This window comes from Amblyraja radiata, chromosome 26, assembly GCF_010909765.2.
Source record: "Amblyraja radiata isolate CabotCenter1 chromosome 26, sAmbRad1.1.pri, whole genome shotgun sequence".
Classification (NCBI taxonomy): Eukaryota; Metazoa; Chordata; class Chondrichthyes; order Rajiformes; family Rajidae; genus Amblyraja; species Amblyraja radiata.
This window is the reverse complement of record NC_045981.1, coordinates 288,620-304,895: the sequence shown is the minus strand read 5'-3', so window position 1 is coordinate 304,895 and position 16,276 is coordinate 288,620. Positions and strand designations below refer to the sequence as shown.

General features: G+C 46.3%; 1 protein-coding gene across 2 annotated transcripts in view; it reads right to left on the bottom strand.

Moving 5' to 3' along the window:
- Positions 1-15,644, bottom strand: part of usp43 (ubiquitin specific peptidase 43) — a 361,500-nt gene extending 345,856 nt beyond the window's left edge. The window contains exons 1-2 of one of the 2 annotated variants that reach the window (XM_033044012.1): positions 13,887-15,644; positions 7,916-8,053 (exon numbers count right to left, since the gene is read on the bottom strand). In XM_033044012.1, coding sequence (XP_032899903.1) covers positions 7,916-8,053; positions 13,887-14,477 — 729 coding nt within the window. In that variant the 5' untranslated portion in view covers positions 14,478-15,644. The remainder of the gene's footprint in view (positions 1-7,915; positions 8,054-13,886) is intronic. The other variant, XM_033044011.1, reaches the window with a different exon arrangement.
- Positions 15,645-16,276: the final 632 nt, after the last annotated feature.

The following is a 16,276-nucleotide window of genomic DNA, read 5'->3' as shown; positions in this document are numbered from 1 at the left end:
GACTTCTATGTTCTCCCACTTTCTCGCCCACTCACAACCCACTTGGGGCAATTTACAGAGGCCAATTAATCTATAAACCCGCACGTCTTCGGGGTGCGTGAGGAAACCAGAGCACCCGGAGGAAACCCACGCAGTCTGGGGGAGAACATGCAAACTCCACAGACAGCACCCAAGGTCAGATTCAAACCCTGGTCTCTGCTGTGTGAGGCAGCAGCCTAACCTGCTGTGCCACCCCGAAGCGCCTGATAGTGTGTTTTATAAGAAATAGAACAAAATAAATAGTTCTTCAATAAATAATAAAATGTTTTTATTGAATAACTAAGGGTGGCACTGTGGTACGGGGTGGGGGGGGGGGGGGGGGGGGGGGGAGGTATACGGGGTGGCACTGAGGTACGGGGTGGGGGGAGATATACGGGGTGGCACTGTGGTACGGGGGGGGGAGATATACAGGGTGGCACTGTGGTACGGGGGGGAGATATACGGGGTGGCACTGTGGTACGGGGGGGAGATATACGGGGTGGCACTGTGGTACGGGGGGGGAGATATACGGGAGGGGAGATATACAGGGTGGCACTGTGGTACGGGGGGGGGAGATATACGGGGGGGGAGATATACAGGGTGGCACTGTGGTACGGGGGGGGAGATATACAGGGTGGCACTGTGGTACGGGGGGGGGAGATATACGGGGGGGAGATATACGGGGGGGGAGATATATGGGGTGGCACTGTGGTACGGAGGGGGGAGATATACGGGGGGGGAGATATATGGGGTGGCACTGTGGTACGGGGTGGGGGGGAGATATTTAATTGGAATCTGAAGGAGGGTGATAAGTATATGGAATGAGGCAGATATTATAGCAACATTTAAAAGACATCTGGAGGGGAACAAAGATAGGAATGTTTAGAGGGATATGGGCCAAATGCAGGCAAATGGGACTAACGCAGATAGGGTAGTCCCATAGACAAGTTGGGCTAAAGGGCCTGTTGCCCTGCTGAAGGACTCTATCACATTTGCTCCATACATCATATTGACAGTTGCATGTTTCCCAAGTGTTGTAAACTGCCCATCCAACATCCACGCTTCATTCCCGCAGGAAACTAGAATTCTGGTATAAACACCCACGGACCAAGAGGTCACATTCATTAGTAACATCTGCTTGTGGAACTTAAAGAGTTGAAGCTGCAACACACGCACCACTCATTAACGAGGAATGAAGCCTAAAAGGCTCCAAAGCAATTCAGATGCCTGAACTTGGATTTGTTTGATACCGAGTAAAAATGGCTTTGCATGAGGCAAGGAGAGAGAGCGAGATGCCTGCAGACTTGGAGTGGTAGATTCTCAAAACACCGACCAACGATGGAAGGGAAAGCGATTCCCACGACTCTGCTAAATCTTATTCCGTGAGCAGGTATGAGAAATTAAATAAATAAACACAGGAAATGTGGTTTTTATAAACCCTATGCCATTGTCCGTACCCCTGGGAGGAAGGACTTCCATCTGCAGATAACGGCTGCGAATGGAAAGGCACGCACGTTGGATCTACTGCAACACAATATGCCACAACACACCCGTGCATTTAGTGCAAAAACAAATCATTAAGCTAATACTTTTATCTGCATTTGCTCACTTAAACTGTCACATCATTCACTTCGTTTTCTTTACCACTATGTTCTGAATTAATATCATCCATCTGGTTTTCTCAAAATGACTCAAAATAGACACAAAATGTTGGTGTAACTCAGCGGGTCAGGTAGCATCTCGGGCGAAAAAGAATGGGTGATGTTTCCCTTTGGTTTCAACCCGAAACATCACCTATTAATTTTCTCCAGAGATGCTGGCTGACCCACTGCATTGCTTCAGCATTTTGTGTTAATCTTTGGTATAAACCAGCATCTGCAGTTCCTTCCTACATATTAATAAATCACTTCACATGTACATGAAACCTTGCAATATAAACAGTGCTACCTTCATGCACCTCCTCCACCACTATTTTCAACTAATTCTATCATTATTTCAAGGCACTCACTACCAACATTCAATGCCAGAATATCAATACTCAACTACCAGCAGCACCTTTGATTTGTAGTCATGCATAATAGAAACAGGCCCTTCAGCCCAATTCGTCCATGCCAACCAAGATGCCCCATCCAAGCTAGTCCCATTTACCCGCATTTGGCTCATACCCCTTTTTGAATGGTAGATGGGTGTGTTAATACTGGCCAAATTAAAGACACCACAAAATGTCCTGCACTTGTCAGAATTGTTTCACCCATGTCAGCTGAAATATACAGGCTTTGGATGGCGCTAGCCAGTCTAGGCTCAGACTGGTATGCAGGATGGTGAGGGATCCAGGTGTTCTCCATGTTTCTCCTAAATTAATAAAATGTATAGCATTTTTGCAAACAAACCTTAAATGCATCATTTCGATTGGATCGCTGCAAGGGCATTGTAAATGGTATAAATAATGTTGCAAGACAGTCATCTTGTTAATTGATGATTGGTCGAACTGTTGAGCCTTGGAGAAACTGTTTGAATCTCAGGGCACATGTTGCAATGTGTATTCTTGTTTGCTTCCTTCTAGAAACCTCTTTCAAATACAATGTATGGAAGATTGTATTATTGGGTTAGAGAACTGTTAATTATGTACTGTTATTATTAATATGTTTAATTGGTTTATATAGAGACCACCCCCATGTGGTTCGGCCCCTCAAGGTACTGGAACCTATAAAAAGAAGCTCCCCCGAGGTCCGATGTCGATCTTCTAATAGAACGCTTGGGACTGCGTGACCTTTTGGAGTGTCTGCTTGCACGAGGCTAGAGGCTTGGCCAAGCAGATACAAGGATCGAACCCGCGGTGGTTAGGTATTGTATTGGGGAATTTGTGTTGTGTTATCCAAAATAAAGTTTAGTTGCTCAAGTGCTTGATTCAGTATGTTATTGACTGAAACTAGACTGGGGGGAGCTTAGAACGAGCTATTTACAGGTGGAGTTAGTGGCTAGAGATGAAAAGGAGTCAAAAGGCCATTAGAAGAAGAGTGCACTGCAAAGTGAGAGGAAGGGATATGGGTGAAACCAAGTATTAAAGTATTTGAAACACAGATGAACCAAAGCATGTTACAAAAGGTGTACCTCCAACTCCAACAGATACCAAGTGTGTCGATGGATACCACTCCCTAGGTGTTTTGATTTAATGTTACACGTTGTGAATCGATCTGCAATACCTCTAAACCTATCCTATCCATGTGCCTATTTAAATATTTCTTAACATTTCTAATTGTTTCTGAACGAGATTTCATTGGAGTCAATTGAAAGCCAGCATTTATCTGTGCCAGATGTGTAGGAAGGAACTGCAGATGTGGTTTGCACCGATGATAGACTCAAAATGATGGAGTAATCCAGCGGAAAGAATGGGTGATGTTTCAGGTGGAGACACATCTGAAGGGTCGCGACCCAAAACTTCACCCATTCCTTCTCTTCAGAGATGCTGCCTGTCCTACTGAGTTACTCCAGCATTTAGTATTTATTTGTGCCAAGCAGACCAGACAGTTGGGGTGGTGAGGGGTTGTTTCTTGTGGACTTAAGGTCAATTTGCAATTTTAAAATTACGATGCACCAATCTGTACTGTTCCAGGAGGTGTCAAATCAAGTCAAAACACAGTGATAAACATAAAATCTACCCAAATGCAAGTTAGGAATCTCATAAATGAAAGCACTGGGAGGAACATAATTGCATAATATAGCAAAACTATTCAGAAGTTTATTTGCCTGGCAGAAATATTGACCATATTTTTATAAAATACATTTTTTCATGTAATAGGTGGATGTCAAATGCTAAAAATAAACAATTCTCCGTCCCATAAGAAGAAGATGGCTTTATTAATAAGTTCTGAATATCCCTCAGGGGATTTGAATGTATGTGTGAAAATGTGCAAGGTACTTTCCTAGTCTCCACCTTGCAAGAATAATGAACTGACAATCAAATATTTTGCTCTGGATCTTAGAGAAAAATAAAAGGAAAATAATATAACTTCCCTATAAAGTGTCCACCCATCGGGCAAATTGGTTGGACAGGCCCTTACTAACGTACATGAAGTGTCCGCCCATCGGGCAAATTGGTTGGACCGGCCCTTACTAACGTACATGATCAACAGATACTATGGGGTAAAGTTTCAGATCCTATCACAACTTTTTTACCCCTCAGTCTTGGGCAATTCAAGTTCATGATTCTTTGAATATAGACACAAAATGCTGGAGTAACCCAGCGGGTCAGGCAGCATTTCTGTAGAAAAGGAATGGGTGACGTTTCAGGTCAAGACCCTTCTTCAGAATCTGAACCCCGAAACATCATCTATTCATTTTCTCCAGAGACCCACTGAGACCGTTTTATTTTGAAAACCATTTTTAATGTGGTAAATGCCTGACACGCTGAGTTACCACAGCATTTGGGGCCTATCTACGGGATAAACCAGTATCTGCGGTTCCTTCCTTCACATCCATGATTCTTCGAACCAGGATTACTAAGGAACACCATCTCCTGGTTTGAAATAGTGTGCTTTATCGTCTCCACATAGAAGGTTTGACATTATGTTAGCGTTACAATAAATGCTTAATTCACACCTTATTCAGAATAAATAAAAATGAGGAATTTCACAATAGTTAACTGTTTGTTGAGATGGCATATTAACGAATGGCGGTGTATGTTACACATACACTATAACATCACATATTGCTGTTTATATAGAGTATGCCACCATATGAAAACCCTTTGATTTCAAGATGGTCCGGAAGTGGCGGCGCAGCCTTGCAGCTGCGGCTCGCCTGCAGTCCGTTTGTCTTTTCTTTTTTTGTTTTATTTTGTCCCGTTTTTAGTTTATTTTGGTTTATTTTAGTTGTGTGCGTGTGGGGGGTGGGTGTAACATGTTTTTTGACTCTCCCTTCGGGGGGGATGCGACCTTTCTTGCCGTATCCCCCGTCTCCGTGTCCGTCTGCGCTGAGGCCTATCGCGGAGCTGGCGGCCTCCAACTGCGACCGACCTCGAGGCTGCGGAGGCAGAGCCAGGACTTACCAACGCGAGGCTGGCCGACTTCGGGGCTGTGGTTGCGGTGCGACCCAACTTCCGGCCCGACTTTGGGGCCTTGGAGGTTCGGCCGCGGGCCAGTGGACGGCATCATCGGGAGCTCGCAGGTCACAGGTGGTGACCTGTTTTTCCGGAGCTCCCGCAACTACAGCTGCATCCGCTGGACTGGAGGGCGGCAGCTTCGGCAGCTTCGACCGCCCCGGGCCGCGGAGTTTGAACCGGCCCGTTTGCGGAGCTCGGATTCAGCCGTGGGACTTGCACACCATCACCCGGCGGGGTCACAACATCGGAGGCCTGGATTGCCTCGGCGCAGAGGGAGAGCGAGGAGGGAAGAGACAATGACTTTGGGACTTTAAACTGAGTTGAGTGTTTGTTTTGTTATTATTCTATGTTATGACTGCAGGCTAAACCATTTAGTTGCACTGAAAAGTGCAATGACAATAAAATTGAATCCAATGATGGTGGACAGAGGAGAGGAATGGGACCAATGAGCGGGCTTGAGGCTCACCACCTGCCCCCTCAGATGCCCTCTGGATGTACCACGGTCGACTACAGGAAGGACCCTGGGGATGGAGTCACACGGTGGGCTTGTGAGGCGAGAGATGGCACATTCATGAGGCGATGTGCCCAGGTCATTGTAGAGCAGGCCGCTGGAGGCCCTACAGCAGCCTGGGAATCAATTGAATCGGGCGCTGCACCAAAGTCGAGCATCGGACGGGCCTGCAGCGGCATGGAGCGACACTGGAGGATATCAACATCACCAGGCCAGGCCGACCCCTGTAACTCCGACCCAGTGTCGCTGCCATGACCAAGCTAATCTGCATGTTTAACAAGTTTGAAGCTTGAAGGATACAGCATGGCACCAAACTGTTTGCAATAATTTCACTGCACCTAGATACATGTGACAATAAAGTACTATTGAACTATTGACATACCCCATAATCAATTATACAGTGGTGCTTATTTTATCCTCGCAATGATCTTTTGAACTCGCTTACGTGTGATAAATAATTAGAATGCTGACTGAGTCTGAAATTTCCATTTTACAGCACCAGTAAATTATTGTTTCCAATCTTTCAGAAAACTAAAGATATTATCTTACAAAATTTGCAATAATATTTAGAATAATTGTCTTTTTAAATTAGGGAACCACAGTTAAAATGTTTTTCAATTAATTGTATTAATATTTTAAAATTCAATGGGAAATATTTATAAGAATGCTCTTTAATTAAAAAGCCATTAAAGCATTTGTTGTTATAATGCAAATTTAAGTCCAGAAGCTATAAGCTCATGTAAAAGAATAATGCTTCACCTTTATATGTCAAAAAACATTTATTGGTAGTACTCTGCATTAATCACGATATCCACATGACAGTCATATAAATGATGTTAAACACAATTTCAAATCTCCAAAACAATCTCTAAAATCTAAAGCCCCCAAAAAAATTTACCAAACAGAAAATGTTGGAACTAGCGTCTGGCAGCACCCACACGAAGAGCTAGGATTTCAGATCAAAAAAGGATAATTGGTCTGTAATGTTAATGTCTCTCTCCAAAAGTGCTCATCTTGATAAGTATTTCCAACATTTTAGCATCAGAGCCGGAATCAGACAGCAAGGTAACAGGTCCTTCGGCCCAACTCCTCCAATGCTGACCAAGAGGCCCATTCTCAGCTTCTCCCATTTGCCTGTGTTTGGTATCCCTCTAAACATTTCCTGTCCGTATACCCAATGTCCAAATGTCTTTTTAAATGTTGTTATGGAACCTGCCTCAACTACCCTCTCTGGCAGCTCGTTCAATGTACCCATCTCCCTCTGAGTGAAGAAGTTGCCCCTTGGGTTCCCATTAAACTATTCCCCTCTCACCTTAAAATAATGTTGAGTATAGGAGCAAAGAGGCGAGTTCAGTAAAGGAGCAAAGAGGTGAGTTGACTATAGAGGCAAAGACATCCTTCTGAGCCCTAGTGAGACCACACCTGGAGTATTGTGTGCAGTTTTGGTCCCCTAATGCGAGGAAGGACATTCTTGCTATTGAGGGAGTGCAGTGTAGGTTTACAAGGTTAATTCCCGGGATGGCGGGACTGTCATATGCTGAGAGATTGGAGCAGCTGGGCTTGTATACTCTGGAGTTTAGAATGATGAGAGGGGATCTTATTGACACATACAAGCTTAATAAGAGTTTGGACAGGCTAGAGGCAGGAAACATGTTCCCAATGTTGGGGGAGTCCAGAACCAGGAGCCACAGTTTAAGAATAAGGTGAAGCCATTTAGAACGGAGCTCCCAAAATAATCTCACACGGTCACAGGGAGAACGCACAAGCTCCACACAGACAGCAACCAAGGTCAGGATCGAACTGTGGTCTCTGGCACTGTGAGGCAGGGGCTTTACTAAATGCACCATTGTGCCACCCCATGTTACAAGAAGACAAGAGCAGCACGGTGGCGCAGCGGTAGAGTTGCTGCCTTACAGCACTTGCAGCGCCAGAGACGCAGGCTCGATCCCGACTGCCGGTGCTGTCTATACGGAGTTTGTATGTTTTCCCAGTGATCGCATGGGTTTTCTCCGAGATCTTCGATTTCCTCCCACACTCCAAAGACGTGCAGGTTTGTAGGTTCATTGGTTTGGGTTTGTATACTTGGTAGAAGTGTAAATTGTCCCTAGTGTGTGTAAACTGTGTTAATGTGTGGGGATCGCTGGTCGGCATGGGCTTGGTGGGCCGAAGGGCCTGTTTCCCCACTGTATCTCTAAACAATATCTCTAAACTAAAGTGCCCTTTAAACGACACACTAAGACAAGGCTCCATCAACAGTAAGAATCCAGTCATCAGCACAAACATACCTTTACAGAAGGCTTCGCCTTTTTGTTGGGTGAACAATTGAGGTCTTCATGCACTCTATTCAGTAACCACAGAAGGAACTCAAGTGCATCGTGCTGGGAATTCCCACGGAATTGAGATCCATATTTTGCAACAATATTCTGAAATAAAACAATGTCCTTATTAAAAGACAAGATTGAACACAATCTTACAAACAAAAGGCACGAATCTGTCTGTTCAAAGTGCATCTGTGCAGCAAATCAGAGCATCATCATCATCGTCGGAAACATCAAAGGCACGGTGCCTTACAATGCTATGTACGACAGTGATCGCGACATCTACTAAAGTGTGGATGGCCGTTGGCTCGCTAGGAGCTCATCCGCCCTTTGAAAGGTCTTGTTTTTGGTCCTGTTGGGGGTCCACAGCCCCCTCCTCACCCCAGAGGATCCATCCTAGAAACCCTATCGTAGAACAGTACAGCACAGAAACAGGCCCTTCGACCCACAATGTCCATGCCAAACATGATCTCCTCTGCCTGTACATGGTCCATATCCCTCCATTCCCTGCATATCCATGTGCCTTTCTAAAAGCCTCTTAAATGCCACTATCACATCTGTCCCCTCCACCACCTCCGGCACCATGTTCAAGGCACCCATCGTCCTCAGTGTAAAAATCTTGCCCCAATATCGATGTGAAGATGACAAAAATATGAAAGGGTTAATACCAAAGATGGACACAAAATGCTGGAGTAACTCAGCTAGTCAGGCAGCATCTCTGGAGAAAGTGAATAGGTGATGTTTCGGGTCAGGCCCCTTCTAACTTAAGTATTTATGCACTTCTTACTTAGGGGTTTTTGTTGGCAATTTACAATTTTACCAAAGCCAATTAACCTACAAACCTGTACGTCTTTGGAGTGTGGAGAGAAACCGGAGCACCCGGAGAAAACCTATGTGCCTTCTTAACCACATGTTCATATGTTCTTTACAACATGTTCTGCTCTATGTTCTATGTGCTCCACAAGGTCCACCATCAATTTTCTGGCACCCTCGGGTTTCAGAGTCTTTCTTGATTTTCCGTTTTGCTGGACCAACAGTGGTCTCAGCCTCCGAGAGGAGTCGATCGGTACCAAAGCAGCCTGTCTAAGCTGCTTATTGGCCCCGCAAAGTCGAGTTTGGTGCTGGCCATGGGAACAGATCTGTCAGCTCCAGCCGGGCCAGAGTTCCAGAGCCTCGGCCGCAGGGGGCAAATTCACACGTTGATTGGCCGACAAAAGCCGAAATTCGAGATTGGCCGCCTCACCCAGCCCAGGCACCACTTTTTCATGGGGACTTCAAGCTTAGGGTTTAGTTTAGAGAAACAGACTCTTCAGACAACTGAGTCCGCACCAATCACCGATCCCCAACATACTAGGGTCAATTTACAATTTTTACTGAAGCCAATTAACCCAAAACCTGTACATCTTTGGAATGTGGGAGGAAACCGGAGCACCCGGAGAAAATCCATGTGGTCACAGGGAGAACGTACAAACTCCGTACAGATAGCACCTGTAGTTAGGATTGAACGCAGGTCTCTGGCACTGTAAGGCAGCAACTCTACCGCTGCGCCACTCTCATACAAAGACATGAGTGGAGCTTTGTCATCACAAAACACCTTGTGCACTCTCGGAATTTTGTCCGGATTAAAGTAAACCACCAGTTATCGGAAAATCGATGCTGGACCTGTATTGCTGAAGAGGAAATGCTGACCAGTTTATAGTAATGGATTGTGCCTTTCACTCAACAGAATTTGCTTTGCGTGAATATGCATTTGTGGTAGAGAGTGTTCTATTTAGGATGCCTGATAAGAAATGAAACTGACGTATCAGTTTACATGCTTGTATGACTCAAGTGGTAAAGATTCCAGCACACATTCCAAAGTATAATAAAGTGACCTCGTTGACATTCATTCCTCTTTCAACAAGCATAAGCAAATAACAAAAAACAAATATTGTAGCATCTGCAGTTTTTTGTGTCTCCAATAAACTGCACAACCTTGCTGATCTGACAAAAATGTGACAAAAATGAGAAAACACCACAAATTAGGCAGTATCGGTGGAGATAGAGATCACAGACATAACACACAGACTAGTTTTAAAATCAGAACTGGACGTTAGGAATGAAAAGTTACCATGCGAGTGGCAGTCTAAGGCAAGCAGGAATAAAACATATGGAAGAGGACTTTGAAAGAAGTGACAATGACTAGGAGAAAGATTCAGCATGTTTCCAGGACTGGACACAAGGATCTGCAGATGCAGGAATCTAGTGTAGAACACAAAGTGCTGGAGTAAGTCAGCAGGTCAGGCAGCATCTTTGGTGGACATGGATAAACATTGTTTCAGGTCAGTTTAGATTAGAGATAAAAGGGGAAATTGGTTCTTCGGCCTACTGAGTCCATGCGACCAACAATGACCCATACACTAGTTCTATCTTACACACCAGGGACAATTTACAAAAGCTATTAACCTACAAACCCGTACGTCTTTGGAATGTGGGAGGAAATCGAAACCTGGAGAAAACCCACGCGGTCACAGAGAGAACGTACAAACTCCGTACAGAGATCACTCACAGTCACAATCAAACTTGGGTCTCTACTGCTGCACCACTGTGCCACCCAGGTCAGGACCCCTCTTCCGACTCGAGTGACATTTCGAGTCAGGACTCTTCTTCAGATGGGGTGATGTTTTTATATTGGAACCCTTCACCTACATTTTAGTGCTCCACTGCGAAATCTCCTAAAGATATGCCTACTTGGAAGAAGCTCTCCCCCTCTCTCAAATCTGAAGAAGGGCCCTGACCCGAAACGTTGCCCATCCATGTCCTCCAGAGATGCTGCCTGACCCGCTGAGTTATTCCAGCGCTTTGTGTTCTAGGCATGTTTCCAGGGACTTTATGTTTTACTTCCAGTAAACAGCTTATAGCTGCCTGCAATGTTGCTGTCTTCATTTCCATGACTGTTAGGAAATAATTGTGAACCGATTCAAGAAGTTGCGGGTGTGAATTGTTTTGCACAAACTGAGTTTTGATTTAATATTTTTACTAAGATTTTAAGGTAGCCTTTCAAAATCATGACTATGAACTGTTGGCCTGAAGTCCAAATCTTATTGATGTTAAAGAATTTGGGAAATGTTAAAGGCGATAATTATCTGGTTTTTTTAAGTTGGGAATAGTTAGTGTTACATTAACAATTGATATCATTGAATCCATTCAATGTCTCTGATAATTATTAAAAAGACTTAATGTATAAAAAGAGAGGGTGGAAGTTCAGAGGGTAAAGTCATACAACATAGAAACAGACCTTGCATTCCACCGTGCCCACACTGACTACCGATCATCCATTCACACGTTCCACGTTATCCCACTTTCTTATCCATTCGACTACACACTAATGCCCATTTACAGTTATCCTACAAACTGGCATGTCTTTGGGTTTTGGGAGGAAACCGGAGTGAATTGAGTTTTCCCATGCAGTCACAGTAGGAAGGTGCAAACTCCACACAGAGAGCATCCCAGGTTAGGATCAAACCAGAATCGCTGGAGCTGTGAGGCAGCAACTCTACCTACTGTGTGGAGTTATCCTAGACATCAGACTAAATGTATAAACAATAATTCTCCCCGTATTTCTTTGTACAACAATTATGAAACTATGCATGCTGTAATCTTAAGCAAAACACAAAGTGCTGGAGGAACTCAGCAAGTCAGTCAGCCTATGTGAAGAGAATGAACAGATGACATTTTGGGTCGTGAACCGGCAACAAAAGGAGACGCAGGAAACTGCAGTATGCCTATTTTGAAGAAGTTATCCTTGACTTTAGACATCAGAGATAGTGTGGAAACAGGCCCTTCAGCTCACCGAGTGCATGACGACCAGCAATCACCCCTTACACTAACACTATCCTACACACTACGGACAATTTACAACTCTACAAAGCTGTACGTCTTTGAGGCTGGGAGGAAACCGGAGCACCCACAAAAAAGTACGGGTGTCAGAGGTTATGGGGAGTAGGCAGGAGAATGGGATTAGGAGGGAAAGATCGACCAGCCATGATTGAATGGTAGAGTAGATTTGATGGGTCAAATGATCACTATGACCACCATGTGACCACAGAGAGAACGTTAAAAACTCCGTACAAACAGCACCTGTAGTCAGGATCGAACGCTGTAAGGCAGCACCACTCTGCCTCATTTAGATGTCCCAATTAAGCTAGACCCATTTGCTTGCGTTTGGCACATATCCTCGAAACCTTTCCGCTCCACGTACTGGTGTGAAGGTCTCTATGAATGTGAAGGTCCACGCATTCGACTGGGGAGAAATGCATGTTCCTGCAGAGGAGAGCTGGTGCAGGAACTGCATTGGAGCTAATATCTGCCTCCTCACAACTGCATCAATGGGCAGCAGTAGTGTTGCTGTGTCACATCGCCAGAGACCCGGGTTCAATCCTGACTACCAGCGCACCCTGTACGGAGTTTGTACGTTCTCCCTGTGACCGTGTGGGTTTTCTCTGGGTGCTGCGGTTTCCTCCCACACTCAAAGACGTACCGGTTAATTGGCTCCTGTAAATTATTCCTGGTGTGCAGGATAAAAGTATTGCACGGACGATTGTTGGTCGGCGTGGACCCGATGGGTTGAAGAGCCTGTTTCCACTCTGTATATCTAAACTAAACAAATGGCAGATATTTGACATTATTGCCAGGAAGCAATCAAGAACCGTGTTTAAGAAGGAACTGCAGTTGCTGGAAAATCGAAGGTAGACAAAAATGCTGGAGAAACTCAGCGGGTGCAGCAGCATCTATGGAGCGAAGGAAATAGGCAACGTTTCAGGCCAAAACGTTGCACATTTCCTTCGCTCCATAGATGCTGCTGCACCCACTGAGTTTCTCTAGCATTTTTGTCTACCAGCAATCAAGAACCTGTTTTAAACAAATCTCGATATCAGTGGCTGTACATGAATAGTTTCCTCAAAAATCACCTTTGGAATCTACTCCTACCACGCTGCAGATTGCCTAAGTTAAATAAGAGTTGCACTTTCAATTCCCAATTCCACCAGTGGGGAAAATAATTAACTTTTCAAACGTGTAGCATTGCTTTCAAAGGAAGCAGCCTCCAAAAACAATGTAACTTGCAGAATCATCTTTACTGTCACTGATGTTCATTCAAATTTGTGAATAGACTAGATATTGCGAAGAGATCAGGATTCAGTTCTGGACTCAATATCGCTGCATCGCAAGTTCAAAGGTTAGGTAGACACAAAATGCTGGAGTAACTCAGTGGCACAGGCAGCATCTCTGGATGGAAGTTTGTCTCACTGACTGGCCAATGCTTTTGTTAAGTTAATCAGACCTTTTAACTGGTGTAGGAAGGAACTGCAGATGCTGGTTTATACCAAAGATATACACAAATGCTGGAGTAACTCAGTGGCACAGGCAGCTTCTCTAGAGAGAAGAAATGGGTGACGTTTGGGGTCGAGACCCTACTTCAGACTGAGAGTCAGGGAAGAGGGAGAGTAGATATATGTGGAAGGATAAGGTGTGAAAAGGAGAGATCAAAGCAGACGATGCTCCAGGAAATGTAAATGGTTCATTGTTAGCTGAGGGTCATGTGACAACGAGGCACACTCAGTAAATTGATCAGGACAGTGAATCTAATTGGAGAACTAGGGTGGGGGAGGGACGAAGAGAGGGAAAGCAAGGGTTACTTGAAGTTAGAGGGGTCGGGAGCCGAAACGTCACCCATTCCTCCTCTCCAGGGACGCTGCCTGTCCCGCTGAGTTTCTCCAGCGTTTTGTGTCTTATCTTCGGTGTAAACCAGCGTCTGCAGTTCCTCCCCAGTCCCACACATATGTATAGTGCTACTTGTACTGTATACAGAAATGAATTGCACTGTACCAATACCATTGAACCTTGAATTCTGTGTGAGATGTGGTGGGCGGCGCGGGCGGGGAGGGGAGGGTGCACCTACCTTGAACTGCACGGAGATTTGAGGCGTGTACTCCAGGGTCCATAGCGCCCTGACCAACACGGCAAGTTGATCCGTCACCTCGGCGCTGCCCACGGTGCAGCTGGGTCGAAGCTGCCTCAGCTCAGAGCGGTACTGCTCCAAACCCAGGTACTCGGCGAACAGTTCGGTGTTGCTCAGGCACTGCACCACGGCGTTCATGAAGCAGGTGTTGCCGTGGTTTTTCAAGCCCAGAACCCCGGGCGGCTTCTCGCCCTGACACCAGGACACTCGGTCCCTCCCGGGCTTACTAGCCCCTGCTTGTTGCCCTTCGCTGCAAGTGGCCAGGGTGACGGCTCCTTCCCTGAATCCTCCATCATCTTCTTCCTCTCTTCCTCCTCCTCCTCGCCCACCTCCACCCTCGGCCGGCGCCGCCTCTCCGAAAGGTGCCAAAGTGAACAAAGTTTTGAAGACCCCCCTCATGAAGCTGCCGACCGACCTCAGCGACCTCCTCCCGAACAGCCTTCCCGATAGCGTTCTCCTCCGCTTGGCCCGGGGCACCTTCGCCTTCAGGCTGGGCTTGGACGCCTTGGGCTGGCGAGAGGATTCATCCATGGCTCCGCTTCACCCTGTCTGCGGTTGTATTACCTGGCCACAGCCTGCTAGATATGACCGCTGGGACCGGCAGCCGCACCTCCTCGTCCCATCCTCGCTCCGCAGGTCCGCAGCCGCCCAGTCTGTGGCTGTAAAACTAACCAGCCTGTGAAACTAACCAGCCTGTGAAATTCACCAACCTGTCAAATTAACCAGGTCATGAAACTAACCAGCCCATGCGATCAACCTGCCTGTGAAATTCACCAGTGTTTCCTTCCCGATGCGGAAATGAAAGAGTTTCAGCAATCGCCGGAGTCTCCAACGCCGCCTCTTCCCCCCCTCCCTCCCTCCCTGCTCACAATCCCGAGTCGGGGCTAGGTGTGTTGTTACCTGCCTCCGTGTTCTCGCCAACCCTTCATTTGAATTGAGTGCAGTTGTTTGGAGCAGCCGCGCCCAGCCCAGCCCCCCTCTCACTTCAGTCCATGTCCCTCCACACAAGACCGGCCGCGGGGAGATTACACTCGTCTCCCTGTAGCCGCCACCTCCCCCAACCACTTGCAAAATGTACCAACAAGGAACTGCAGATGCTGGTTTACCAATAAAAAAGACACAACGTGCTGGAGTAACTCAGCAGCAACTTGACGGCACCCCTATTCCAAGACGCATATCCCTCTACCCTAGTCTCATTATTTGCTTTTCCAGATAAAATTGCCCGCGTCCCGGATGTCACACGCTGATATATTTGATACACCACCGACACGTGTATAAAGCAGATAGTCTTTCAGTTCATCTCGTGATATTTTTTTTTGTGTTTGGTGCTGCTGGATTTTGAAGTGTGTATTTCCACCTGTTGCAGCGAGCCCGTTCTTAGGGACGTCTGTTGTTGAAATCAGTCTTTTTCGGCCCGGGCAAATCCACACACAGTCCCGCCTCTCTTTAACTGAACCCCTCTTCAGTGTAAAATCAAAACCAACAGCAGGAGTCGCCCTGGCGCCTGTTCAGAGGCTCTGAGAAGCGAGCGGTGGCGTGGAGAATGGATCTCATGATTCCCCTGGTCAAATCACCCTCGGCGCCACTCATCCCCACTCGACAGTTGCCCCGGCCGATGCGACCACTGGGGCAGTTTAAAGAGATTGTACAGCGTATGAATTGTGTCACATACATACCCGCCAGGAATAATACCAAGGCGTCTTCAACAGGGTCTGGCTATTTACATTCACCTTAGCAACTAATATTATGGCAACAGGCCCAGCACATCGGAAAGACGAGGAACTGCAAGTGCTGTGATCTTGAACAAAACACAAAGTGCTGGAGGAACTCCGCGGGTCAGGCAGCGTCTGTGGAGGAAATGGACCGATATGTTTAGGGTGAGGACCCTTCGTCAGATCCCCCCCCCCCCATTCCCATTTCAATCAGTCTAAAGAAAGGGCTCAGGAAGGTTTTTTTGAGGAGAATGGGGTTGAGAGGGAAAGATAAATGTCATCAGGTAACTCGATGGCTGAATGGCCTAATTCCACTCCTATGACTGATAACCCAAAACATCACCTGTCCATTTCACACCACCACTGCTGCCTGGCCCGCTGAGTTCCTCTAGCACATTGAGTTTAGTTTAGTTTGGAGATACAGCATGGAAACAGACCCTTCGGCCCATCAAGTCCATGCCGACAATCGATCTAGTTCTCTGTTATCCCACTTTCTCATCCACTCCCTACACATCAGCAGCAATTTACAAACATCAATTAGCCTACAAACGCGCATGTCTTTGGGATGTGGGAGTGAACTGGGGCACCTAGAGGAAACCCATGCGGTCACAGGGAACT